Source organism: Hyperoodon ampullatus, assembly GCF_949752795.1.
Source record: "Hyperoodon ampullatus genome assembly, chromosome: 4".
Taxonomy (NCBI): Eukaryota; Metazoa; Chordata; class Mammalia; order Artiodactyla; family Ziphiidae; genus Hyperoodon; species Hyperoodon ampullatus.
The window spans coordinates 59,827,403-59,855,366 of NC_136917.1; the positions used below are offsets into that span (position 1 = coordinate 59,827,403).

The following is a 27,964-nucleotide window of genomic DNA, read 5'->3' on the forward strand; positions in this document are numbered from 1 at the left end:
TTTTTTTGGTTTTTGGTTTTTTTAACATCTTTATTGGTGACACTTCATTTTATATTAAGGAAGGTTTAGAATATCTAATGTCCCTTGAATTAATTTCTTACCAAGCTTTCTTGGGTTAGCTGTGCACCAGTTGCTGGTCTGCACTGCCATTCCTGTGCAAAGTTCCCAGGGGCCCAAATGATACTTGATTTTCAAATTTTCTGCCCCTTTTATAATTCAATGATTATGCTAAATTTAGAATTCAAATTTAAAATGTGAACAATATCTTTATTTTAATATAACTTTTGTGTGCATAGAAACCATATAAGTAAAAAAAGTGTAAGATTACATAGGTGATTATATTACAAAAGGGAGAAAAACTAGTGTCTGAATATTGCATTCTGGATAGAGTTCCAGGTATATATATATAGTAAAGCTTTAAAGAGACCTATTTCTTAAGCTGAGCAGCTGACCCACCTCAGGGCAATGCTCTCTCCTTCTCACAACCTTAGTATTTTTTTCCAAAAGGCCCAGATTTGAGTAAAGGGGAGCACCGTGAGCGCAGGATCCGGGCATAAGGGCTGTAGTCTGTTGAGCTTTGGCAGGTGGGTGTTCGGGGAAGTAAGTTACGAAGAAATGGTTTCTTCCCTGGGGGCTGTTGGTTTGGTTGCTGGTTTTCCTGGTTGGCACCGAGGCGCTTTTTGGTAGAAGCCTGGCCTTGGAGTTTCAGCACAGTATGATACTGCTCCGCGATGCATGCTGCCTTCTTCCGAAGGTCCAGTTTTACTAGCATCATGTTATTCTGCAGCTCAGCCAGCGTCTGATCCTAAGGAAGATCAACAAAGTTATAGAAAACATTTCTGTCTAATCTATTAGAGAAACAGGAGGGCAAGGTAATACACACTATCCACTACTAGTTACTAAAACTGCTTTTTACAAAGATTAACTCTTTATGCTCAGAGCTTTTAACTGAATAGGAGGGTATTTTCTTTAAGACCCAAACAAATAGCACTGAATAGAAGGACCTTTTCTAACACGTCAGGTGGTATGAGCTTGAATGATTTTACTTAACCTCCAAGAGCCTCAGGTTCCTAGGTATCAAATTAGCCTAGGATTTTTTTTTTTTTTTACATTTGAATACATCTGGAATCAGGATGCATTTACTGATGACAGTGTCATAGCTTAATTGTTAGTGTTTTATCTTACAATTAATTGTTTCTTATAATCTAAGCATCTTGGATTAAATATGATAGTATCTACCTCTCTAGGGTTGTTATAACAGAAAAAGCCTACAAATTACTTAACATAATGCCTTGTACTTAGTGAATGGTTATTTTGCAAGGAAGAGAAACTCCCCTCACTATAAGATTAGCCTAAAAGTCTTTACCTTTCTCTTTCTCATGTATACTCTGAAGTGGGCTGATGGGAGAAAGTGGTATATAGGCTTCCCTAACCTGTTTGATTAAGATGTCATCACATGTGGCCAAGGCTTGGCGAAGTTTTCCTGCTCCAGTGCTGTGGCAACAGGCTCTTTCTGCTGACTGGAGAGACTCACCAAGTTTCTGAAGCTCTGTCCGCATTAGCCTTATATTCTGAAAAAGGAGGAGTAGGAACCAAATTGTGGCCAAGATCAACCAGTGATCTGGAGGAGTCGGAGAACCATTTGAAGAGAAGTAAAACTAGAAAGGCTAGTCATTTGAATGAAGTAGCCATTCTCTAGGACTGCAGAGAAAACATCTTGTCCTCATATGAACCAGGGATATAGTGTTGGAAATTGCCTTAGGTGAGAGCTTTGGTAACAGAGAAAGGTAATTACCTTCTGGCCCTCCTCTAACTTCTTGTCCACATCAACGATGAAGGGCTTGGCTGAGGGTGGTGGTTCCAACATTTTCTGATATTTCTGCAGCTCTGAGAAGGAAACAATAACCTTACATGTGTAGGCTTTCTAGCCTTGGACTTATCTCCTTAACTGAATTAACAGTAGCTTGCAGCAAACATAACAAGTGATGCTATGTGCATCCTAGGATGAAAGGTCAGGGGGATGTAGCTTGGAGTTGAGGAAATTATGTTGGAGCTGGCACCAGAAGGCCCAAGTTTGAAGAACAGCTCTTCCCTGAAACTGTTATGCTTCCTGGCCCTGTCTCCTTCCTCACCTTCAGTGGTGGAGCTTAGCTCTGCTTTGCATTGTTCCAGTTTAGCTTTAATCTCCTGGAGCTGCTGGGTGGAGGCAGAACCCGCCAACCTTTGTGACCGCCGTAGGGACAGTTCAGACCCTGATTGTTGATGGGCCACTGGCTGCTGTCTGGTTTCCTTCAAGAGAGCTTCTAGCTCTTCAATCTTCTCATCCCGCTCCTAAGAAGGAAGCAGAGAGCACAATTCCATTCAGAGTCAGACAAATCCTACAGGAATAGATGACTGAACAATGAACAAAAATGTCCCTGATACATGGGCCTCAAAATCCTGTTTGTTAGCACTTACACCATTTCCTGGCCAAACTCTTAATCAATTAATTAAACATAGACTGACACGTACAAAGCACTAAGGAGACTATAGAAAGGTGAATTACATATTCCTACCCCTATGAGAGTTTATATAATGTTTATCTCAGGCAAGCTGGCGACGGGAATCTGAGCAGCTAGTTGGGACTGGTTCAGGGCAACTCACCTGAAGTTCTTCTTGGTAAAAACTTGTCAGTGATTCCTTGAGGATCGTTAGTTTCTCTTCATACATTTCCTCTAGTAGTTCCTTTTGGGTGTCCAAATGTTCACTGTCAGAGAAGAGAGAAGTGAGTGAAGATTCTGAGTGAGCTTGGAGAGCAGATCTTGAGGCACTACTCCATCCTAGCCTCTGCTTCCCACCCTTAGGTCTAGGTGACAGAACAAGAGGGGTTACTCAGCTGGTACCTGCACCACTGTTCCCGTTGTTGCATTTGCTCCACCATCTCATTGCAAATTTCATCACGGAGCTGCATCTCCAGCCTCAACTTTTCCTGCCGTTCTTTCAAAAGCAGTGCTTTCATGGCTCCCACCACCTGTAGAAGCTCCTAGGAGGGAAACATAGGTCAGAGGTCACTAGAAGCCCATGCCCTAAAAAGGCACAGGCCCACCTGGAAGGTAGCATGGAAAATGTATAGCCATCAAACTGCTGCACCAAAGCTTTCTTGCATTCTCACCTCCTTGCCATATGTGGAGATGTCAACTTCATTTTCAATATCATCATCAAGGCCTGGGTCTGTTTTAGCTCCAGTCTCTAAGCTGGGAGATGCCCGCAGACTGTGTTCCTTGATGAATGAATGTAGCGATGGGAATCCCAGTTGCACAGGTGGAGCATGCACAAGCTAGTGAGGGGGAGAAATCTTAACTGAATCCATTTCTAGTCCCTAGTAGCTTCCTTAAGTACAGGTACCAGCCCAAAGTGAGCACAGTCATCACACCTATAGCTTCTCACCTGGCTAGTAATGGCTGAGAACTTGGCCACATGAAGGGTCTCATCATAGGTAGATGCACAGGGATTCACATTGACAATCATGCAGGAGCGGCCTCGGCCTGTGAAGAAGCCTTGGAACACTCGAGTCAATTTGCTGTCACGGAAGGGAACCAGGTTCTGCTTTGACCTGGCAGGGAATCAGAGAATAGAGCTGTGAGCAGAACTCCAGCCCTTGGGGGTATCCTAGCACTAGCCCCAGTGATGACCGGGAAGTCTCTTAGCAAACTGCAGAGCTCCAGGCCATCCTGGCTTGCAGTGAAAAGCTTACCGGTTCTGCTGGTTTTGGCGCAGGGCAGTAATACAGCGGCCCAAGGTGTGCAGAGAAGTGTTAATGTTTCCTGCTTCCTTCAGGCGCTCACCACTCTTTTGATCTTTGCAGCGCTCCGAGCCAGCCAGATCACAGAGTGATAACCTTGAATGATGGACAGGATCTAACATAAGGACCCCACATGTTATGAGCTTTCTAGCCCTTTGTATAGTTTTAGGGAGGGGAGGACCCATGAAGAATCTCTGTACCCAAGGAAGGAGAGCATGAATCTAACGGAAGTCATTCCCCTGAGGACCGCTCTCGTCCCCTCCCCCAATTACCATTTATGGCCAAGAACCCAAATTTCTAAATGGAAAAACTTACTCGCTAATCTTGGGGATTATATCCCCTTCCCCCTGAAGGTGCAGGATCCGGACTGAGAAGATGCTATGACTGGAAGTTAAGAAAGAGAGAAAAGTCACTGCATATCTTCTATGACCAGGTGGAGGACTAATGTTTCTTGGAACACAGTGAAAGAAAGGCTGACTCATAACCCACTAACCTGCGGCTGGAGTTCTGGTTCAGGTGGGTGCTGGCAAAGCTCTGGTTTTTACGACCCACTTTCAGGAGTTTCCAGGCCTCCTCAGCATCCTGAACATGAATCCAATTGAGATCTGAGAGGCCAAGGAAAGAAGGGCATACATAAGAGGGGAGCACCTAACTCTTTTCCTAGTCTCTCCCAAGGTCCCCTCCAGGGTTCATGCTAGCCTCCCTGCTTTCCCATACCTTTCACGTAGGGATTGCCATTCTGATCCTCACACAGCCGCAGTGTCTGCCTCTTGCGCTGCTGGCTGTGTGGTTCTAACAGGTCATAAAGCAGTTCATTGTAGATCTCAAAAAAGGAGATCCAGATGGAGAAGCGAATATCTGCAGGGACACTTACTGGGGCAGTGTCTGGCTGTGCCCATTGGTGACTCGTTTCTGGGGAAGAAGCCAATGTACAGAGCATCAACTCGAGTAGTCCATCTCCCTTTTGGCCTGCAGGGGCCTCAGAAGGTGGAGCTCAGGTTGCAACCTCTGGTCTGTACCCCTGGAAGTTTTTGGGAGTAGAGAATACATTCCTACTGTTACTTGGCACAGAGCCCAGTCATGGTACATACCATCCAGCTGGCTACTGCTGGTAAACTGACTGGTGGAGGAGAGCCCAGCAATGCCACTGTCAAAGCTGGTGCTGGTACCCATCCGACTTTCAATGTAGACATTCTTCTTTAAGGAGGTGGACAGCTCCTCCTGGAGGGGTCCAGGGATAAGATAAGCACAAAACTTTCTGGAGACTTTGTCCCCCATCCCTGCCTCTGTGAACACCAACACTTTACCTCTTGGAGGCCTCCATTTATCAGGGCCAGTTTCTTCAATTCCTCCTGCCGGATCTGCTTGCTGTCTAGCCACATTACCTCATTGAAGAGCACAGGCTTCAGATCAGGTGTTGGATGAAGTTGGCCTTGGAGACTATTGAAAATCAGAGCCAGGGACCGGGGCAGGATCCCACCATCCTTGATGGTACCTGGAGGCATGTGAAAGGTGGACAGCTGTAGTAAGTGCTGTTCCCCAACTCAGAGCATCAAAAGGCAAAGACAGTCAGCAGTTCTGTGAGGCCTATTACTCACCTTGAATTGTGTGGGTTTTCCCTGAGTTGGTGACTCCATATGTATAGATGAGCCAGTTCTGTCCTTTAAGTACATCCTTGACCATCTCCTTCACAGTCAGGTTGAAGAAAGATTCCTGGCCCACTTCTGGCCCAAAGATCTAGAGACACACCCAATTTCTCAGAGGCCCATCCTTCGTCTCCCACTTTTCTCTGTGCAGAGCCAGCAGATACATCCCTTCCTGGGTGGCTGGCTCTGGAGACTACTCAAGCAACTTCTTCCTGCATTGCTGCCAGCTGCTGCCTAAATACTCTCTGCCAGTCCATTTTTCATCCAAATCAACAAATACTTATGGAATGCTATCCACTAAGTCCAATGCTGCACACAAAATGGAACAACATAATGTTCACAAGCATGGGCTTGGGAAATAGATGGATCTAGACTCAAGTCCTAACTCCACCAATGACTAGCTACATGGCTTCAGCAACATTATACTCACCGAGCCACAGTATCCTTACCAGGAAATTAGGGACAATGATGATAATAATAACAATAGAGTTGTTGGGAATTAATGCACATAAAGTACTCGACACACTGACTAGCACATAACAAGCGTCTCCCAGATTGTAGACATGAATATATAAGGAGTCACAGTCAAGTAAAAAGCTTTCCTTCTAAAGAGGGAATAAAGTTGCCCTTAAGTGTTGGTCCCTTGTTCACATGTCAGTAACTCCGTACCTGGGAAAAGGTGAATCTGTGGGTGGCCTGTCCAATTCCTCGCTCGTTGCTCTTCTGGGCAAAAGAGTCCTTGGGTGCCTGTAGGGCAAGGGTCTCTATATTCTCAATACGGACACAACCCTGAGAAGGGGGAAAACACAGTTGTCACAGAAGGAAACACTCCTGGGAACCTCTACTGTACTGTATCATTCCACCTTGAATCCTCCCTCCTCAGAAACTTACCTGATCCTCCTGTCGTTCTAACTCTGAAGATAACAAGGGCCTGACCCTCAGGTATACTTTCACCTTCTCTGTACTATCTTCAGATGGAACCTGTGGCAGAATTCCAGGCCAATATCACAGATTAATCTCAACAGTTACTTCTGAGCAGATGGGAAAATATAGCATATTTCCTGGGAATCATGCTAACACTACCTCTATTCCACCTCAAATGACTCTGTGCCATTACTTGGGTTCCATAATCATTCCAACCCACATGGAGTTTTCAGTACTTAATCACCCTTCCTTGTCTCTTCACTATCCTGAAAACTTGGCTTACCACAGATTATCTGAGTCAGAACTAGTTGACTGGTATGAAGATCAGTGTGTGATATAGCAAAAGACAGCAGTTAAGCACCTTGGAGGCAGACATACCTGAATTTGAGTCCCAATTTCATCATTTAGTAACTATGAGATCTTGAACAAGTTCTTTAAATTCTTTTCACCTCAGTTTCCTCAGTGGGGTCAATAATAGCACCCACCACGTTCATTCAACAGATATTTAGAGATCTGTCTACTTTGGCCCAGAAATTCTAAGAGCTCTGGTAGTCCACAGTGAAGAACATTAACAAGGCTCCTGCTCTCATGAAACTTCTACAAAAGGGGAGACTTCTGAGTAGAGTTCTTCTCAACCATGGCCATTTCCCTTTCAAGGGACATTTAGTAATGTCAGGACAGGTTTCCTGGTTGTCACAAATGGTAAGCAGCTACTGACATCTAGTGGGTAGAGGCCAGGAATGCTGCTAAACGTCTTACAACGCACAGGACGGCCCCGTATAACAAAGAATTATCTGGCCCCAAACATCAATAATGCTGCAGCTGAGAAACCTCAGCTCAGCAGAAAGAAAGGCTCCTTAAATGGAAGCTGTGGTTGATATTAAAACCTGAATGTACATTCCACCTACATAATGGCAATATGACCTTGTGCAAATTATTTAAAATGTCTGGGACTCATAGTGAAGTAGACACAACAATTGCCTTCCCTCATAGGATTAACTGAGAGTATGCATTTGAGGATGTTTCATTAATGCAATGCAATTAATAGTTTTCTTATGGACACACAACTGTACATTCTTTACTTGTCATGCTCTTAATTTTGAGTTGATCCCTCAAACCCTAGGATTGCTGGATTTTTTACATCATGCTACTCTGAATGGACAACTAGTAGGCTGAGGATATCACTTTCTGTCCCCAAGCCACTCTTCAACTCCTTTACCTGCTGCTTGTCTTCCAGGGAGGTGGAGATGACAGAGCAGTCTGACAGCAGGTCCTTGCGTACCACAGATCCCAAATCTGCAGCTGTGGACTCAAACATGGGGGAGACTACGACCTCCTCATCCGACAGCAAGCCGGCTGGTGGAGAAAGGATCCCTTGCGACATTTCAGCAGGGGCAGTTTAGGTCTAAAAAGAGACAAGAGTGGGTAGAGAGGAGAACCTTAAGGGATAAAGGGGGCAGCAAATTCTGGGTAAGAAACAATTCCCTGGCCCCAGGACAATCTAGTCTCGCTGCCTGAATTCTTACTCCTTTTTCCCTTAAACTACCAGCAAAGGGGAAGGGAATGAGAGAAAGAGTTAATCATTTAATCCAATCTGAGGCAGCATTTCGGACCGCGAACAGGAATGAACAGATATCCGGCTCCGAAAGCATAAGGCCACGCTCCAAGTAGGGTGCCTCGCTCAACGGTGTCGTGGAGGCGGTGTCAGTAGCCCTAGGCTCCTGCTCCAACCTCGCCTCCCAGGCCCACAGTGAGGACAGTGGTATTAAGAAAAAAAGGGATGGCGGCAGTTCCGCTTTCTGAAAGCCGAATCCTCCAGGGCAAAAGCAAGTACCCCAGCTGGGCTCAAGCACAGCCGCACACTCACCCGAAGACGCCACACTTCTCCTACGGTACCGGCTCACTCTCACTCCGCGGCCGAACCTGGACTTTCCCAGCCTGAGAGCACAACTCCGCCCACGAGGTGCACCTTTGTTACTGATACAACGTTTTAAACTACGCGCTGCTTTCGTTCGGCGAATCAGATAGCGAAATCTGCACCTACCAATCGGCGCAAGGGGGGGGGGCGAGACCGGAAAACCGCTACGGCTTGACCTCTCTGCTCTAATGCTGGACGGGTTACCAACTGTCGGAGTTTGGAGTTGGGCCCACTGGAACTCCGGTTTATCAGTTTTCTTGAACCCTAGGCATTTCTTTTCTAAGAAGCCTAAAAGCATTCTTTAGGCTTCAGTCGCCATCCTCTCACAAGAGACCTAGTTTAGGGCGCTTGTTCATCCTGGGGGTGTTGGGGGGGGTGGGAGGGTGGGGGACTACATTTCCCACGACGCACCGCGAACAAACACCGGAACTCGATTTCCCAGAATCCCGCGGGATTTAGCCCTACCAGACGGTCTTCCTTCCGGGGTTGGAGAGTTCGGGGCCAAGATGGCGGCAGGAACGGGCAGTAAGTAATTGGGCTGCTCTTGTGTGGAAGGTGTTTGTAGAGCTAAGGCCAGGCAACAGATTTCTGTCACACTTTTAAAGAGTAGGAGCAATGAATTGCCTGAGGGCCCAGGGCCGTCAAAGACCTGGCGCTCGACCGGCGTTGTGAAGGCCAACGGTTGGGGGCCTAGAAGCGTAGAGTCTTGTGTTTCAGTAAGGCCGCGGAGTTTTGAGAGAAGCACCTCAGGGAGTCCTTGTATGTTTGGGAGCTCCGCAGAGTGAGAGGAAAAAAGGTGCCGCAGAGGCTCGGGCGTGTGGGCAGACATGTTGTCCACACAACAGCTATATGGAATGGCCGGCGTCTCAAAGAGTCGTTTTCTGACGAACGTTTGTGAGGCCTGTACTCACAGAGAAATGGGGTATCTTAACCGTGAGCTTTTTCTGCCACTGGGGGAAAATTGCATTTCGTGCATCTCAGCCATTTCCCCCTGTTTCACGGAGTGAAAAGTTCTTTTAGGCCCAACAGCTAAAGGGGAGTGGGTGTTCCTGAGAGAAGTAAACAAGTTTATGCTAAGAAGGAGGTGGGGCAGTGCGGGGTAGGGTGTGGGGGTTGGCCGCTCGGAATCCTGGGAAATAGCCCTTGCGTCCAAATTGGAATAAAGCATTCTTGTTTGGCTGCGCCGCGGGGTATGCAGGGTCTTGGTTCCCCCCATCAGGGATCCAACCCGTGTCTCCTGCAGTGGAAGTGCAGAGTCTTAACCACTGGACCGCCAGGGAAGTCCCTGGAATAAAGCATTCTTAAAACTGGGTCTTTGGGGAGAACTGCGATAAATTAATGACTTTTTTTTTTTTTTGAACATATAGTAACCATGGCATTTGAAGAAAAGTTTTGCCATATACTCAGTGCAGTTCTCATGCAATGAATAGGCATCACCCTAGTGGTGGTGTTTACTAAAGAGGTGAAAATCAAGATTTGGTGATAGTGGCTCACTTTGTCCTTACAGGTTGGGATGTTTTGTGTTAGGCTTTTAGTCTTCCCTTTGGGGCTTAGAATTAGTGTCTCAGTGGTTGTCTCCAAGTCTTCTCTCCTTTCAGAACATAAGCTGCTGAGTACTGGCCCTACAGAGCCATGGTCCATCCGAGAGAAGCTGTGTTTAGCGTCTTCCGTTATGAGGAGTGGAGATCAAAATTGGTAAGGTATCTAGGATGTCTGCTTTCTTGGGTATTAGAAACTGTCGGGTATTTTTTTTATATACCGGTGGATTCCAACAGTTAACCTTTAAGCAGCATTTGTTTTTTAACAGCTTTATTGAGATATAGTTCACATACCATAAAATTAACCCAGTATATTCACAGAATTTAGTATATTTGGAATTGTAAGACCGTCACTAGAGTCTAATTTTAGAACATTTTAAATATCCCTGAAAGAAGCCTCTTATCCCTTAGCAGTTATTCTCCAGTCTCCTCTTTACCTCTCTAACATCTCCCCTCCCCATTCCCCACCAACCACTCATCTACTTTGTCTCTCTATAGATAACTTATTTTGGACATTTCATGTAGATAGAATCATATAGTTTGTGGTTGTCTGTGACTGGCTTCTTTCACTTAGCATAGTGCTTTCAAGGTTCATTCATGTTGGAGTATGTATCAGTACTTTATTCCTTGTGTTTTTTTTTTTTTTTTTTTTTAACATTATTTGGCTGCATTAGGTCTTAGTTGCAGCATGCGGGATCTTTCGTTGTGGCGCGAGGGCTTAGTTCCCCCGCAGCACATGGGATCTTAGTTCCCTGACCAGGGATCAAACCCTCGTCCCCTGCATTGGAAGGCAGATTCTTAGCCACTGGACCACCAGAGAAGTCCCCTTTATTCCTTGTTTTGATTAAATAATAGTCCCTTGTGTGGGTATGCCACATTTTGTTTACCATTTGTCAGTTGATGAACATTTGGGTTGTTTCCATTTTTCTGACTATTATAATTAATGCTGCTATGAACATTTGTGTACAAGATTTTGTGCAGACATGTTTCCAGTTGTCTTGGAAGAGTGGAATCGCTAGATCAGATTGTAATTCTCTATTCAACTTTTTGAGGAACTGCCAAATTAGAAAGTGGCCCCACTGTTTTACATTCCCACCAGCAATAAATGAGGGCCCCAATTTCTCTGCATGCTTGACATTTATTGTTGTCTTTTTTCGTTGTAGCTGTATTAATGAGTATGAAATGGTATCTCATTGTGGTTTTGATTTGCATTTCCCTGATGACCAGTAGTGTTGTTGAGCATGTTTTCATGTTCTTATTGGCCATTTGTATGTCTTTTTTGTAAAAATGTCTGCTCAGATCCCTTGGATTATTTTTCATTTTATTATTGAGTTTAAAGAATTCTTTATATATTCTGGACACAAATCCCTTGTTAGATAGATGATTTGCAAATATTTCTCCTGTTTTGTGTGTTGCCTTTCTTTGGTATTGTTGATACCTGTTGGTATTGTCTACAGCACAAAAGTTTTTAGTTTCGATATGAGTTTATTTTTTCTTCTGTTGCTTGTGCTTTTGGTGTCATAGCTAAGAAGCTGTTTACATCTATATTTTCTTCTAACAGCTTTCAACTCTCCACATTTAGGTCTTTGATCCATTCTGAGTTAATTTTTTTGTAGGTTGTAAGGCAGGAGTCTCTTTTGCATGTAGGTATGCAACTGTCCCAGGACTCAGTATTTGTTGAAAAGATTATTCTTTCCCTATTGAATTGTCTTAGCACTCAGTATTTCTTTTAAGTACCAGAAAATAGGACTGTGTGTGGTTTCCAGTCTTTTTTGCTACCAGGACATACGCTTTCATTTTTAACATTAGTCCTTTTTTTCCCCCCTTTTTTCCCTCAGGATCTAAGGACACCTTTTAATTGTCTTAAGTGTTCAGATTACTTAATATACAAATTTGCATTTGTATGGTATATCTCTACTACTTTAACCAAATGAGTTTACCAAAGCACCATTGCTGGTCACACTTAGCACTTATACAATTTTATGTGTTTTTCAAATAAGTTTTCAAAGATGAAACCAGGATCTTCCAGGTAGCAACTGTTCTCGAGCTGGTAAATCCTGTGACAAAACGAAGCACACTAATTTGGTAAATCTCAGATTGAACTTAAATATAACTCAAATATAAACTGAACTCTTTTTTTTTTTTTTTTTTTGCGGTACACGGGCCTCTCACTGTTGTGGCCTCTCCCGTTGCGGAGCACAGGCTCTGGACGCGCAGGCTCAGCGGCCATGGCTCACGGGCCCAGCCGCTCCGCGGCATGCGGGATCTTCCCGGACTGGGGCACGAACCCGTGTCCCCTGCATCGGCAGGCGGACTCTCAACCACTGCGCCACCAGGGAAACCCAAAGTAAATTTTTTATAAAAGAAAAAACTCTGAAACCATTATCCCAACACAAAATTTAAAACTTTTTTGTTTTTAAAGTTGTGAAATACTTCAGCCACATAGAAAAGTAGGGAGAGTCATACAGAATGCCCATGTATCTGGTACCTGGATTTAAGAAATCTTAATATTTTGTCATGTTTCCTTCAGATCTTTTTAAAGAAATAGACACAGTTGGGGCTTCCCTGGTGGCGCAGTGGTTGAGAGTCCGCCTGCCGATGCAGGGAAATGGGTTCGTGCCCCAGTCCGGGAAGATCCCACGTGCCGCGGAGCGGCTGGGCCCGTGAGCCATGGCCGCTGAGCCTGCGCGTCTGGAGCCTGTGCTCCGCAACGGGGGCGGGGGGGGGGGCACAACAGTGAGAGGCCCGCGTACAGCAAAAAAAAAAAAAAAAAAAAAAAGAAATAGACACAGCTGAAGCCCCTTCATGCTCTTGCATCAAGCCATTTCAGTCTATTTTCATTTTTGCCTATTTCTTCCTTTGTCTTTATACCTGTAACTTTTTAAAAAGTCATATGAGTCCATCATAGCAGAAAATTGTCACCTTTTTTCAGTTAATATTATGTTATAAATACATTCTGTATCACCATATATATTATATTTCATAGTTATTTTTATGGGTTGTTTAATATTTTGTAGAGGTGAAGTGCCATAAGTTAAATATCCTCTTGCAGGCATTTAGGAAAAACCTAACTGTTCATCAGTCTGGTCAAGTCTACATGGTGCTTTCTTCCTGGTGCTTGCTTCTTTTGTTATTTTCTTATATTCCTAAGAGCTGTATTAATAGATCAAAAGATAACTTTTGGGGGGCTGGAATATTTTACAGATTGCTTCCCAAATGACAGATGTTTTCTGAAAGAACCAAGATCAACATAAAAATATTTTCCCAAATGAACAGAAATGATACTTTACTAGGTCCTAGTAGCTTCACTTCACTCAGGAAATACATCATGTAGGAAAACTGTTTAGCAATGACACTTTCCCTCTAAAATGACTTTTCAGTAGCTGTGTCATTTTCCATAGTCACATATTCCAGAATATTTCCCAGTGACAATTTTTTACTCCAAAGTTTGTACTCTAAACCTTGAACTCTAAGTATACCTTCTCTCTTTTTTTTTCAATTTGATATGTGATAAGGCTTTTCTAATTTTGTAGGGTATCAGTTAGCAGAGCAATCAAGCCCTTTGCAGAACCTGGCCGCCCTCCAGACTGGTTCTCTCAAAAAGTAAGTTCCCAAGTAAGCGTTCTTTTAGAGCACTTTTTGAGATGTGAAGTGGGTTCCCTTCCAGGTCCTGCCTTTTTTCTTTTTGGTCTTTAAGTATCTTATTTATTTGTTCTTATGTTTATTTCTTTTTTTAATTTTATTGAAGTATAGTTGACTTACAATGTTGTGTTAATTTCTGCTGTACAGCAAAGTGATTCAGTTATACATACATATATTCTTTTTCATATTCTTTTCCATTATGGTTTATCACAGGGTGTTGAATATTGTTCCCTGTGCTATACAAAAGCACCTTGTTGTTTATCCATCCTGTATATAATAGTTTGCATCTGCTAATCCCAAACTCCCCATCCTTTCCTCCCCCACACCCCCTTCTCCTTGGTAACCACAAATCTGTTCTCTATATCTGTGAATATCTTCTTTATCCATTCACTTGTTGATGGATATTTAGGTTGTTTCCATGTCTTAGCTTGGCTATTGTAAATAGTGCTGCTGTGAACATAGGGTTGCATGTATCTTTTCAAATTATAGTTTTATCTGGATATATGCTCTGTAGTGGGATTGCTGGATCATATGGTAGTTTTATTTTTTGTTTTTTGAGGAATCTCTGTGCTGTTTTCTTCAGTGGCCACACTAATTTACATTCCCACCAACAGTGTTAGAGGGTTCTCTTTTTCTCCACACCGTCTCCAACATTTATTATTTGTAGACTTTTTAACGATGGCCATTCTGACCAGTGTGACCAGGTCCTACCCTTTTAATCACAAGGCTTTTGTACCATGAAGAATAGTTGGAGAATACTTTTTCTTTTTCTCAATATTTGCCAATCCATCCATGTATGCCCACACTATTACAAACTGTTCTTGTCAGCGTAGCATAACAGTTAAAAGGCCAGTCTTGTACATTAGATGGATCTGGGTTTAATATGACTCCACTTGAAAACTTTGAACCATGAGCCTCAGTTTTCTGATTTGTAAAATAGGGATAAAAGTAGATTCAGGATTGTTGAAAATACTTAGTTGAGGTAATACCTAGAAAGCATTTAGCACAGTGCCTTGCATACAGTAACTACTCAGTTGATATTAAATATAAATATTGGCTCTTAGCTTGTCTTTCCTCAAATAGACAAACTCCAGGCCAGAAGACTCCCTTTTTTGTGTTATGATTTTGATTATTTTGAACTAATTTGATTGCAAAGTAATTTGTCCTCCTAGAAACTACTCCTACCTTAAATATAGCTCCCCTGTCTAAACCTTAGTCTAATATGTTGAAACTTTGAAAGGTCATTCCTTTTTAGGCTTGCTCATCATATTTTCACTTTTTTCCATAGCATTGTGCTTCCCAGTACTCAGAGCTCCTAGAGACCACTGAGACCCCAAAGTGAGTACAAAGCCAGGCACTTGAGCCAAATCTCTTTAGTGGAGAATATTTACTGTGGAAGTCTGGTTTTTTTATGTTTATATCATGGTGTGATAAAAGTTAGAAATTATCTCTGGTTAGATGTTGGAGAAGGCTCAAAGAAAGCAAGTGGGAGTAGGAAAAAATGTTCTCTTATTCAAGTGTGTATCTGTTTTTTTGTTTTTGTTTTTGTTTGTTTTTAAAATTTTTCCATAGACGGAAACGGGGTGAAAAGGGAGAAGTGGTAGAAACTGTTGAAGATGTCATTGTTCGGAAACTGACTGCTGAGCGAGTTGAGGAACTAAAGAAAGTGATAAAGGAAACCCAGGAAAAATATAGGTACTTCTCAGAGAATGCAAAATGGTTGGGAGAGACAAATCGGGCTGGCTTATACTAGTCAGAATTTTTTAAATAGATTAAAAAACCCAGTCTACCTACCTCTCATCCTACAGACGGCTGAAAAGAGATGCAGAACTAATTCAAGCTGGGCACATGGACAGCAGACTGGATGAGCTTTGCAATGACATTGCGATGTGGGTTATATTATACTGTTCTTCCATCTGTACTTCTTTTTCTCTTTTTATCCTCTTTACTTCTTAAGTAATCTGGCTTATTTCCTACATCTGCCATCCCTTTAGACTTGAGAGATTCTGGAAAGGGAAAGCTGCAGAGTGGCCTGGTGGCTGGGAGGGGGTAGTGAGTCCTAGAAGGTAATGTGATAGAATATTTCAGTGTGAGAACATAACTTAGTTCTAACTTAAAAGTGGCTCTAGTTTGCCTGGGTAAAGAACTGGTAGTTAGGGAGTATACTCAAAATTCCCTATTTTGCTGATAAAGATTTATTTTTTAGGTTTTTCCTCTAGAAAGTGCTAGCCTGGCAAAAAATTTCCCTGTGAGGGCACTGCTGAAGGAGCTACAGCCGGCTAGGATCTAACCCTTATTTTCCTCTTTAGGAAAAAGAAATTGGAGGAAGAGGAGGCTGAAGTAAAGAGGAAGGCTACAGATGCGGCTTATCAGGGTAAGGTGAACCTAGTGACTCCGTTTAACAATTTGACTATACACTACTGCATGACGATGACAGTTGAAGACTGTTTGTTAACACAGAATCTACTAATTCCAATTGCATGCTTTTCTCTGTCATCTTCTCTTTTACCAGAATAAAAACGTCCCTTTATGTCCAGGAGGAAACTCTTAGAAAGTGAGCTCTGCTGAGATCTCACTAGACCGCGTGTTCTTTTAAGACACAAAAGCCTGATAATAACGTATTGAACATAAACAAGGTTTTAGAAGTCAAAGCCTGTAAAAAGATTGAGAATAACTTAGTCATTGGATAAGTGGAGGAACTTAAGCATTTGTAATTCTAGGAACACATGCTTTGAGCCATTGAGGTCTTTCCCTCTTGTTAAAAGCAGAATCTTAAGTTGTTGAAGAGGATATTGAGGGATGTTTAAACTACTTTCCTACTCCAAGGACCTTTAGGGTACACAAGTTTGCTTAGGGTGGGAATTGCTCATAGGAAAAATTAGGCTAAAATCTTGTAAAGAAAGCTTTCTAATCCAGATTCTTAATGCTGCCTTAGTAATGTAACATCCCTATTTGTCCTTTATTATATAATAGCAGAGTCTAGCTTTATTTATTTAATCTTGAAGACAGAAATTGTTCTTTTGTATGTTCTAGCCCGTCAAGCAGTAAAAACACCCCCTCGGAGGTTACCTACTGTGATGGTTCGCTCTCCTATAGATTCTTCCTCCCCAGGAGGTGATTATCCACTTGCCGACTTGACTGCAGCCACTATGGAAGAGGCCACCTCTGGGGTGAGTATATTTCCATCCACAGGAATTGATCGGCAAAGGGGCAGTAAGCCAGCAGAGAGCTGAGTGATGAGGAAACCACTTCTGGCTTAGAGGCAATTTCCTCTCTTGGTCTGAATTCTAAAGACATAATTTACCATGTTCTGTGCTCTAAGATAAGAATGGACCTAAAAACATTGAGGCTTTTGACATTTTTAGAGATAGGTAAAAGACTAACTTAAGGAATTACTTGTAAGTGTACTGGTCTTACGAAATTCCTGCTGAAATATAGGGTGATTTCTATGTAAATATAATATTGGTAGTGGGTAAGGAGTTTATAAAAGGCAAGTTGGGTGGAATGGTTGAGTCACTTTGGGTTTGAGTGAGTAGAAGAGAAAAAATTGCGGGGAAGAAAGGTGTGGTTGAGAGCAAGACGGGTAGAGGGTTTCTGGGCAGTTCCACTCAGGACTAATAAAGTAATAGGTAGACACACTAACCCATCCAGATTAGTAGGGAACCTTCCTGAGTTTGAGAAGTCAGATAAAGGTTCTCTGTTGTCTCTTAGGTAACCCCTGGGACTTTGCCGAGTACCCCAGTCACCTCGTTTCCTGGAATTCCTGACACCCTTCCTCCAGGCTCTGCACCCTTAGAAGCCCCCATGACCCCAGTAACAGATGATTCACCCCAGAAAAAGATGCTTGGACAGAAAGCAACTCCACCCCCCTCCCCTCTGCTGTCAGAGCTCTTGAAGAAGGGCAGCCTCCTGCCTACTAGCCCCAGACTGGTATGGAGACTTCTGTGGGTGTTTGAGAGCTGTGGTGATTAAGTAATTTGGAAGGGAGTGCCTGGGACCTAAAATATAACATGGAAAAAAAGTTCAAAAGAGGAAGAGATCTCCTAGTTAAATGTTAATTTAAAAACACAACAAAACAAAATAGTTGATAGTATCCTTGGGTCCTGAGGTATCTGAAACCATAATTATTTTGGTTCTCTTCTCCAGAGAACTCTTGTCAATAAGTTTTGAAAATCAGTGTTTCCCTTGGGTCTGAAATCATTTTCTTTGGATATTAACTTTTAGTTTCATGAAGTTTGGCCAACTGCTGGAGCTTTTTTGGGAAGTGGTAATAAAGGAAAGCTTGAGTGTAGCCTTCACCTCTATTCTTCCCTGGTAGGTCAATGAGAGTGAAATGGCTGTGGCTTCTGGCCACCTGAACAGTACAGGTGTCCTCCTGGAGGTAGGCGGGGTCCTTCCCATGATACATGGTGGGGAGATGCAGCAAACACCCAACACTGTTGCAGCCTCCCCAGCTGCCTCAGGTAAGTCACTACTTTTCTATTGTCGACTTTATTTTAGAGATGTTGAACATGGCATTGACTGCCCTTGGTTTCTAGCCTTTGTTATTAAGCAACTGTGAATCCTAGATTTAAAGCCCAACCTTGGAGCTACTTTACCTGTTAAACCACATGGAGCTCGAAATTGTAAATCCATTTCATCTTCAAAATACTGATTGTCCTGGATGACCACAGCATAGATACTGAATGAGAGGAATAGTGAAGTTAATGGTGAAGGTGCAAAAATCACAAAAGGGTGCTAGGGATACCTGAGACTATAGCATAGGCAGATAAGATTTGGAACTAGAACACTAAACTTAAAGAGTCTCAGGCCTGCCACACACTGGTTTTGCGACCTTGGATAGGTAACTTAATTCTTGAGCCTCAGTTTCCTCTTTTATTAATTGCAATATATATACTTCACAAGGATGTAGTAAGAATTAAATGAGGTAGAAAATGTAAAGCAAAAAAGAGTTTTAAAAAATGCCAAACATTTGATTTTAGTATTTGAGTAGTGTTAAATTTGGGTGGTTTATAGCATGCTTAACTTCAGTAGAAGGGTCAGATTTATTCATACCTTTTTAAAAAAATTACCACTCATTTTTCATGTGAGTTATGTATTCTGGTGCTTTGAGTCATTCCTAACTTGGCAGAAGATCTTAAGTAAGGTTTGAAAAAATAAGGATATAGATAATGAGCTTATTTAACAGAGGAGTTACTTTCATCCTTTGAGACTAAAAATTTTCTTGGTTGAGTCTTAAAGTGGCTATTGTTTGCTTCTTGCTCATGTGCTTTCTTCTTACCTCGTTTGTGTACCTCTTTGTCTGTTAGGTGCTCCCACTCTTTCCCGGCTTTTAGAAGCTGGTCCTACACAGTTCACCACACCTCTTGCTTCCTTCACTACTGTTGCCAGTGAACCTCCAGTTAAAATTGTGCCACCCCCTGTAGAGTCTGTGTCCCAGGCTACCATTGTCATGATGCCTGCGCTGCCAGCACCATCCTCTGCTCCGGCTGTCTCCACTCCTGAGAGTGTAGCTCCAGGTGCGTCCTTGACCCACGCCCTGAGCAGCAACTAGATCCAAAATTTCATTTTGAGCTTCAGTTAGAGAAAGGTGACCAAGAGCATCAGCTTCTGTTCTCTGTGGACATGTGCCGTCTTTATTCTTACAAAAACAAGGATGTGAGAAGAAGTGGGTGGGCATTTATGTGTTGGGGCAAAAGGGCTAAGTGTACATATATGAATGGGCTTGAGAATGTGTTTTCACCTTTCTAGATAAAATTGAGGAGAAGAAAACATAGGTAGATGTAAGATAACTTTTACTGAGCTTAAGTGTATGGGTGCTTGACATCTGTCCACAGCTTTGGTGTGATCTCCAGGTGGGCAGTTGGTACCAAATAAGCTTCTGAGATGGTTTTCTTTTCCTGTTATTCAGTGAGTCAGCCTGACACCTGTGTTCCCATGGAGGCTGTGGGGGATCCACATACTGTGACTGTCTCCATGGATAGCAGTGAAATCTCCATGATCATCAATTCTATCAAAGAAGAGTGTTTCCGGTCAGGGGTAGCAGAGGCCCCTGGAGGATCAAAGGCTCCTAGCATTGATGGGAAGGAAGATTTAGATCTGGCTGAGAAGATGGATATTGCTGTGTCTTACACAGGTGAAGAGCTGGACTTTGAGACTGTTGGGGACATCATTGCCATCATTGAGGACAAGGTAACTATTCAGCAAAGCCCCAAAGAATGTCTCATGGGTCCTACATAGGCTTCTCTCCTCAGCCTCTCCTTGCTTCTTGTAGTAAGAATTACATAAACAACTCTCCTGCTTCTTCCCATCTCCATCTCTGTAGTCCCAAAGCCCTTTGATGCTGACATACTAGTCATCTACCCAGGCTTTCCTATGTTACTGGTTTGCACCAGACAGGTACCTGTCCATTGGTTGCTTCTGCTACATGGAGAAGATGGAGAGAGAAGCTTCAGATTCAGGCCATCTCATTTGGTGCTAATAAATTGAGGCCATCTCATTTGGTGCTAATGAATTGAGGGACTTGGGCTTCTTTTTGTGACTTCAACAGTGTATGTATTATGGGACAGGTAGATGATCATCCTGAAGTGCTGGATGTGGCAGCAGTGGAAGCAGCACTGTCATTCTGTGAAGAGAATGATGATCCCCAATCCCTGCCTGGCCCCTGGGAGCACCCTATGCAGCAGGAACGGGAAAAGCCAGTACCTCTCCCTGCACCAGAGATGACGGTCAAGCAGGAGAGGCTGGACTTTGAAGAAACAGAAAGCAAAGGAATCCATGAACTGGTGGACATCAGGGAACCCAGTGTTGAGATCAAAATGGAACCTGCAGAACCAGAGCAAGGCATTTCAGGGGCTGAAATAGTATCTGGAGTTGTTCCAGCCACGAGTATGGAGCCACCAGAACTCAGGAGTCAGGACTTAGATGAGGAACCCAGAAGTACTGCAACTGGAGAAATTACTGAAGCAGATGCTTCCAGTAGGAGAGGCGATGAAACTCCAATTACAACAGTGAAGACAGAGGTATTTAAGATCGGGGGCTTGGGGGATGGGGGCAGGGGGTGGAGGGTTATATCTTAGGTAAGAAGTGACATTTTAGGCCTTTGGTTTTCCTGTTGCATGCCTGAGTTCTGACATGTTGATGTGTCCAAAGCCCATAGGTATGATCAGTACTGTATATACTTACCCTGTTCTATTAAGGTGACCATTAGAATCATATTATATGGGTAGGAGGACTTAGAATTTCTATAGTCTCATTATCATTGAAGAATAATGTATAAGCTGTAGTGATTTACCAGGACTTAAGGTATTTGTTCTTTTTGGTCTTCAGGCATCCCCTGAAAGCATGTTGTCTCCATCACATGGCTCAAATCCTATTGAAGATCCTTTAGAGTCAGAGACTCAGCACAAGTTTGAAATGTCAGGTAAATAATAAAGCCAGGAAATATGTACTCTGTAACTAACTTTAAATCATTTGCTTTGGCTTCTGAGGGATTTGTGGGTTGTGGGCAAGTAGAGGAGGTAGAATAGGTCAGCATGGAAAGGAGAGCTGCAGGGGACTATTGTCCATAGGAAGGGGAAGGCTAAGGTGGAAAAATCTTCAGGTAGTCTTTCTCTCCTCTGCAGACTCATTGAAAGAAGAATCAGGGACTATTTTTGGAAGCCAGATAAAGGTATTTCAGACTTTTCTTTATTCCTCTTGCTGTGTGACTAGACTTCCCTATAGCACTACCTTTTTAATGAATTTGAGTAAACTCGCATCATTATTCTCTGAGATGAGACTGGTTAAGGAGTTGCATGGGGAAAAGCTGCAGTGGACAGTTAGGCATAGTGGGAGTACTATGGCAACAGGTGCTTCCTAATTGAAAGAGTTTGTGAATATCACACAGACCTTTCTTTGCATATAATGCACAAAGAAGCTTTGATACATCCAGAGTGATTTGGAGTGAGTAGGGATATCAGAGCCAGGGAGAGCATATAGAAATCAGATTATTAATTAAACTATTCAGAGAAAGTCATCCAAAGTTTTCTTATTAGAATTACTAAAGCAGTAGTAACAAACAGACTTAATGCGATGTGAGCTTGCTCCATCAGATGAGACACAAAATAAAAACTATTTTTGATAACTTTGTACCCAGGGTCAGAGTTCCTCTCAAGAGCAAGGGGAAAGAAGGAACGCCTCTTAGCTTAGTCTTAAGTAAGTAGCTTTTTTTTCTTCCTTTTAAAAAGATCCTGGGTCTTATTCTTTGTCCAGGTTCTAAGTTACTTGATCAGCCAGTGTCTTTAAGTAGATGGTAGTATAAGTGATAGAGGGCTCAGTCAGGAAACAGTGTGAGGTCATTTTCTAGAACTGATCTAACCCAAAAGACAGATCATGTTTAATGATGCTTTGCTGGATAGCTTTGCTCTCCTTTCATTTGTTGACTGGAGCACACTATGTCTAAGGATGCCCCAGGTGAGGATGAGGAGGAAGATGGAGTCAGTGAAGCGGCCAGCCTAGAGGAGCCTAAGGAAGAAGATCAAGGAGAAGGCTATTTGTCAGAAATGGATAATGAGCCCCCTGTGAGTGAGAGTGACGATGGCTTTAGCATACACAATGCTACGCTGCAGTCCCACACACTGGCAGACTCCATCCCCAGCAGCCCTGCTTCTTCACAGTTGTGAGTATCTGCAATTCTTTCTTTGAGGTCAAGGCAGTGAAGGTGAGAAGTAGGAGAGGATCTTTTCTTTAGTCTTACTTTTTCATCTTCTGTTTCTTGGCCTGGAACAAACATCTGACAAGAAATAATTAAGACTCTTTTTATTTTGGACTTATGCCAAGTGGGACTCCCATATTTCTTTTATTTCAGCTCTGTCTGTAGTGAGGATCAGGAAGCTATTCAAGCACAGAAAATCTGGAAGAAAGCCATCATGCTTGTATGGAGAGCCGCAGCTAATCATAGGTGAGTGGGCTTTACCAAGTAGTAGGAACATTTTCTCCTGCTCCTCCTCATTGTTGGTAATTGGAAAAAAGTCTGAGTACGCTTATACAGGACTGATGGCATTGTCTCTTACAACCTTCAGCCACTTAGATCAAGTTCTCTCACCTGTGCTTCTTGGAGGATAAGTCAGTAATTGCACCATATTCTTTTTGGACAGGTATGCTAATGTCTTCCTGCAGCCTGTTACAGATGACATAGCACCTGGCTACCACAGCATTGTACAGAGGTAAGCCATGATCCATTCAGCATGCTGACTAGGCCTGAATTGTAAGTTGTCCAGTCTTAGTGGACTTTTTTTTTTTTTGTGGTACGCGGGCCTCTCACTGCCGTGGCCTCTCCCGCCGCGGAGCACAGGCTCCGGACGTGCAGGCCCAGCGGCCATGGCTCACGGGCCCAGCCGCTCCGCGGCATGTGGGATCCTCCCGGACCGGGGCACGAACCCGTGTCCCCCGCATCAGCAGGCGGACTCCCAACCACTGCGCCACCAGGGAAGCCCCTTAGTGGACTTTTGCTTTAGACAGAAAGTTTAAAGCAGATGTTTTTGATGTAAGTATGACCAAGTGCTAAACTAATTATTTCACTGACTGGATCACTGAATCTAAAAGAATTAACCCCCTTTATTACCTTTCTCAGTACTTACTATACAGGCTGAATTTGGTTTTGGGGTTAAGTACTTGTTTTAGGGCTTGGTGTTTGAGTCCTGGCAGCTGGGACTAAAGGTATATATGAGGAAATGCATACGGTAATAATATATTCAGAGATCCAGCGGAGTCCTTTCCCCTCTATGCTCCCATTTCCCCCTGCTCTGTTTTTTAGGCCTATGGATTTGTCAACTATTAAGAAGAACATTGAAAATGGACTGATCCGCAGCACAGCTGAATTTCAGCGTGACATTATGCTGATGTTCCAGAATGCTGTGATGTATAATAGCTCAGACCACGATGTCTATCACATGGCAGTAGAAATGCAGCGAGATGTCTTGGAGCAGATCCAGGTACTTTGAGGATCCTGAGAATTTTAAAATACTCAAAAGAAGGATTTGTATTGATGTTAGGAAGGGGTGTTGTGGTTTTTGCTTGGAATAGCCATCAGGGACACAGGAAGATACAATTTTGTTCTTGCTGGATTCATGATGGTTTTCTCATGTTGGTTTGGTAAAAGAGTTGTGAGAGAATATTCTGCCTTTCTTGGGCAAATATCTTGTTTCCTGAAGTTTTTTAATAAAATTTTTGTAAAATGGTGAATGTATATTTTTAAGTGATATGAATTATGTACATGGTAGACGATTCTTTTCATTGCAGTGAACCTACTTCTATCCTGTAGTTACATTACCAAGCACCCTTTGGGATATTGAACTTGGAGAGATGTTGTCTATCTCTGCAGAGTCTGCCAATCTACTTAAATTGCTTACTGATTACTTAAATTGCTTTGGTTCATCTAGTTTTATTCTCTGTCATTCTTAGAGCATAGAAATTTGTTTTTTAGGATTTAAAAAAAAATTGAAATATAGTTAATTTACAGTGTTATGTTAGTCTCAAGTGGACAGCAAAGTGATTCAATTTTATATCTATTGGGTTGGCTAAAAAGTTTGTTCAGGTTTTTCAGATAACATTTTACAGAAAAAAATCCTAACCAAGTTTTTGGCCACCCCAATTTTTTATGTATATTCTTTTCAGATTCTTTTCCATTATAGATTATTACAAGATACTGAGTATAATTCCCTGTGCTATAGAGTAAGAGCATAGAGATTTTGATGCTATATTATAACAACAACAAAAAATTAGAGCTATTTGGCATTTTCCGATTCCTTAGCATGCACAACTAGAATTAAAACCTAATGTGCTAAAACTCCTAATCATTCAAGACGTATTTGAATGCTGTTTGCAGAACAGTACTGTACTCCTATTTACAAAGCCTAAGGTGTCTTCATTCTTCCTTGATGGATCAGGTCTCTAGGGCCAACTCTGTTTCTTCTCCCTACAGCAATTCCTGGCCACACAGTTGATTATGCAGACATCTGAGTCTGGGATCAGTGCTAAAAGTCTTCGAGGGAGAGATTCTACCCGCAAACAGGATTCTTCAGAGAAGGTGAGGAGACCAAGGAAGAGCCTGTGTGCCAGTGTTCCAGTGATAGAAGTTTGAAGCATCCAAGGAACCTTATGTTACTACTTGGTACTTCCAGGCTTCTACATTCCAATGGTATACAGACATAAAGATTTTAAAATGGTAGTTGTTTGCTCCCATCCAAACACTGAAGAAACCTGCTGTGACTGGAAGACCCAGTCACATGGGAGAAATTGTGAGCTGAGTGCATGAATTATTATCTCCTCTCGGAGAATGCTCACAAAGTGGGAGAAATGACATAGCTTGCAGCATTTGGGGACCATCAGTTCCTATTCCAGAGGCATAATGGCCAGATTGCTTTTGGATCTCTTTCCTCTTATTCTTGAGTTTTAAGATTTTTGTCTTTGTGTGTGTGGTGCTTGTGTCTCTGTCCTGAGGTTTGGGGTGCTTGCAGCTGAGAGTTTCCGTGGAACCTGATCAGTGTTTGTTTGTCCTCTAACAGGACAGTGTCCCCATGGGCTCTCCTGCCTTCCTTCTCTCTCTCTTTGTAAGTATTGAATGGCTGCAAGGGGCGGTGTTGCCACAAAGTTTCTCAGCTCTTGCTGGGGGTGGGTGGCAGAGGGAAATCGAACATGCAGACTGTGGCAATGTCTTAAACTTCTGTTTATTCAAGTCATCGAATAAGAAACTCTCTCTTCTGCACTCCTGTCTGTTTGCATGTGTGTGTGTGTGGGCTGGGTAGGGACTATTTATGACTTCACTGAGCTGAAATGAGGTATTATTGGTAAGGATCTAGGATGCACCTGCTCCTTATTTCTTGACTGCACCTTTTGACAGTTCTTTTCTTACAAATAGAAGATTGCTCAGAGCAGCAACTGCTAGCTGGCTTTTAAAAAGTGTTCCTCATACCTACAGATACTCAGCACATGGGTTTTTAATTTTCCTCTAATATTAAGTTGCAAGAGTGATGACTGATACACAAACATTCAGTAAAATTTAAGATAAAGATCTCAGTAACAGTGACCACTACATACAGTAGTGGCTGGTGGAATTAGAGATAAGCTTAGTAAAGCTAGCCTAAAGACTTCTATTCTTTTCCTCTGTGATTTGAACAATACTCTGACTCTCTGTTGTTCATTATGAGGCACTAAGTCATGATGTAATGGAAGGATATCAGCCTAGAAAACCACATGATCTTAAAACTCTGGATTATCTCTTGGAGCTTTGTTTTCCTCATCTGTGTGATGGAGGTAATATAATGAGGTGCCTGTCCAGCGTACCTCACAGGGATGTTGTGAGGATAAAATGAGGATAAAATGGCTTGAAAAAAAAAGGAAGTGTTATACAAATGCAAGGGTGGTATTTTTATACTTACTGTTGCCTCAAAGGCAACTTGTGTTCATGAGCTCTAAGAATTTTAGAGTCCTTGCATGTTAGAAATGTAAAAATGGCCTGGCCCAGCAGAAGTGTTCACTAGCTCATCTTACCTACAGGCCTTAGTCCGTACCACAGACAGAACACTGTAATCTCCATTCTTTCCTACTGGCCTGCAACAGTGACTCTGGATCCCCAAGCAATTGGCTGGTTGTTGCAAGGCTGGTTAATAGAATCTTTTATCTATTGAAGACAGCAAAGTATTGCACAAGAGGAAGGAGCTGGGCTGCAGGGAGAGAGCAGCAGATGGAAAGAAGCCTTCTGATTGTCCTGATCTCACGGAAAACAACTCAGGAGGTGCTAGGGAACTAGTGCCAGGGTCAGTCTGCAGGAAAGGCCTTTCTTATAGGGATCAACAGCTGGACAGGTATGTTAGCCAAGAATCTCACTATCCACTGCCCTTTCTGACTCTCCCACCCATCTTTTACTCTTCCTCTTCCTTTGCACATGATTTGGGGCCTGGGTGGGATGACTGATAGTCATTCTGTGGGACCCCAGGTGAACTCCAGTGACCTCTATGGTGGGCAGAAGCAAGGTACTCTGTCCTACATTTCCTCTCACACACTACTACCAGGTGCTTTTTAGCCCACTCTGTGGGAAGACAGATAAATGCCCCTTATTTCCTGGATTTTTCTGCTGATTCTCCCCCCCCTTCCCCCAAAAAACCAAATCCCCAGCATTCTTGTTGCACCTTTTCTCTTACCTCATAGCTAACTCACTCATGCTCCCTTTCTTTGTCTGCCTGTCATCTAGGATGGGGGAACCAGGGGGCGCCGCTGTGCCATTGAAGCAGATATGAAGATGAAAAAGTGAAGCCTCAGAGTATCTGCACTGAGCTGAACATGAAATAGAAGTAAAGATAGAGCTTGGGCTTGTGGAAGTTCCAGAAGTGGAAGTTACAGAAGAGGAGGTGTCTGGGCCACATGACATGAGCTGGAAAAATCTCTCTCAGAGAGTTGGAGTAGCACAATTGCCTGTTTTAGGGCAAAAATCATGGGATGTGTTAATGTCCTGATGTGTTGCTAGCAGATTGTAGCTAGTTTGTACTGTCTTGTGAAGTGTACAGACTTAAAAAAAAAAAAAAACCTGTGAAGTGTATGTGTACACAATAAACTCTGAAAGAAAAGAAAACTCTAGCCTTTGGTGTGTTCTTTGAGTGTGTGAATGTGTGTGTGAAACTTGTGATTTCTTCTATATAGAAACTTTCGTCATTTGTGGGAATGAGATTGTTGGGGGAAAGTGGTCTTATAATATGAACTGTTCTACAGGTCAGAGAAGGTAAGTAACCAAGGTTGAGTTTATAATGTTTAAAAGTACTGCATTGTGCCGTAAGTACTGCCATATTCAGCCTTTCTTCAATGTTTGGTAAAACTTAAGGTTTTCAGAGTTTTCTGTTCATGTCATTGCTTAAAGAAGATTAAAGCATGGATATAGCTAGCATCTTTATCCTTGGCATTTGTTTTACTTATACTGTCTTTGCACATGGTATTTCTTGAATAGTATATTATTATTCCTTTCTATTTCTATGTGTAGGGTTCTTGTGTATTTTAGAGTTCATAACATTACTGTTTGAAGGCTAGACTCAATTATCAAGTTTATCACCTGAGTTTATCCCAACTTCTGTTACTAAATAACTAAGTGAAGTGAACTAGTGAGCTTTTTCTTAAAAAGAGATGGAGATTAATAGGGTATTGTCTAGTATTTTGAGCCTTCTTGAGAAAGATATAGAACTTTATGATTGCAAGTCACAGATCTTTTTGGCTTAAGTAAAACTATAAAGCTTGCTAGGATCCTAAGGAAGTAGAAGATACCGTGTTTGTGAGTGATAGTTCAATCAATCCAGGAGTTAGAAAATTAAATGCAATTACAGTATATTTTCAAAGCAGTCTGCAAACATGCATGTGATATAAGCAACGGAGCCCTAAAAGTTGGAGAAGTTTGTGGAGGAAGAGGTCCATTAAAGGACATAGATTTTGGGTTGGTAGAGAATGTGATTTATAAGCTTAGCAAGCTAAATTAAGGTATAGGCATCTGAGG

General features: G+C 42.6%; 2 protein-coding genes across 3 annotated transcripts; one reads left to right on the forward strand and one right to left on the reverse strand.

The window, feature by feature from the left end:
- Positions 1-487: 487 nt before the first annotated feature.
- On the reverse strand, positions 488-7,735 carry KIF20A (kinesin family member 20A; the record flags this gene model as incomplete). Its single annotated transcript, XM_079703630.1, has 18 exons — positions 488-805; positions 1,434-1,571; positions 1,796-1,887; positions 2,133-2,331; positions 2,644-2,746; positions 2,883-3,022; positions 3,152-3,316; positions 3,427-3,592; positions 3,734-3,877; positions 4,097-4,165; positions 4,275-4,386; positions 4,499-4,693; positions 4,873-5,002; positions 5,089-5,276; positions 5,380-5,518; positions 6,097-6,216; positions 6,319-6,408; positions 7,571-7,735. The coding sequence occupies 18 exons, from the start codon at positions 7,733-7,735 to the stop codon at positions 488-490; spliced, it is 2,673 nt and encodes an 890-aa protein (XP_079559756.1).
- Positions 7,736-20,146: 12,411 nt separating this feature from the next.
- On the forward strand, positions 20,147-27,035 carry BRD8 (bromodomain containing 8). 2 transcript variants are annotated; one of them, XM_079702621.1, is made up of 10 exons: positions 20,147-20,471; positions 20,779-20,872; positions 21,075-21,121; positions 21,894-22,108; positions 22,298-22,390; positions 22,587-22,655; positions 23,246-23,423; positions 24,413-24,517; positions 24,996-25,040; positions 26,681-27,035. In XM_079702621.1, exons 1-10 carry the CDS (start codon positions 20,172-20,174, stop codon positions 26,738-26,740), a joined length of 1,206 nt encoding a protein of 401 aa, XP_079558747.1. In that variant the 5' UTR covers positions 20,147-20,171; the 3' UTR covers positions 26,741-27,035. The 2 variants fall into 2 exon arrangements, with proteins under 2 accessions (XP_079558747.1, XP_079558748.1); XM_079702622.1 differs by lacking the exon at positions 24,996-25,040.
- The last annotated feature ends 929 nt before the right edge of the window (positions 27,036-27,964 follow it).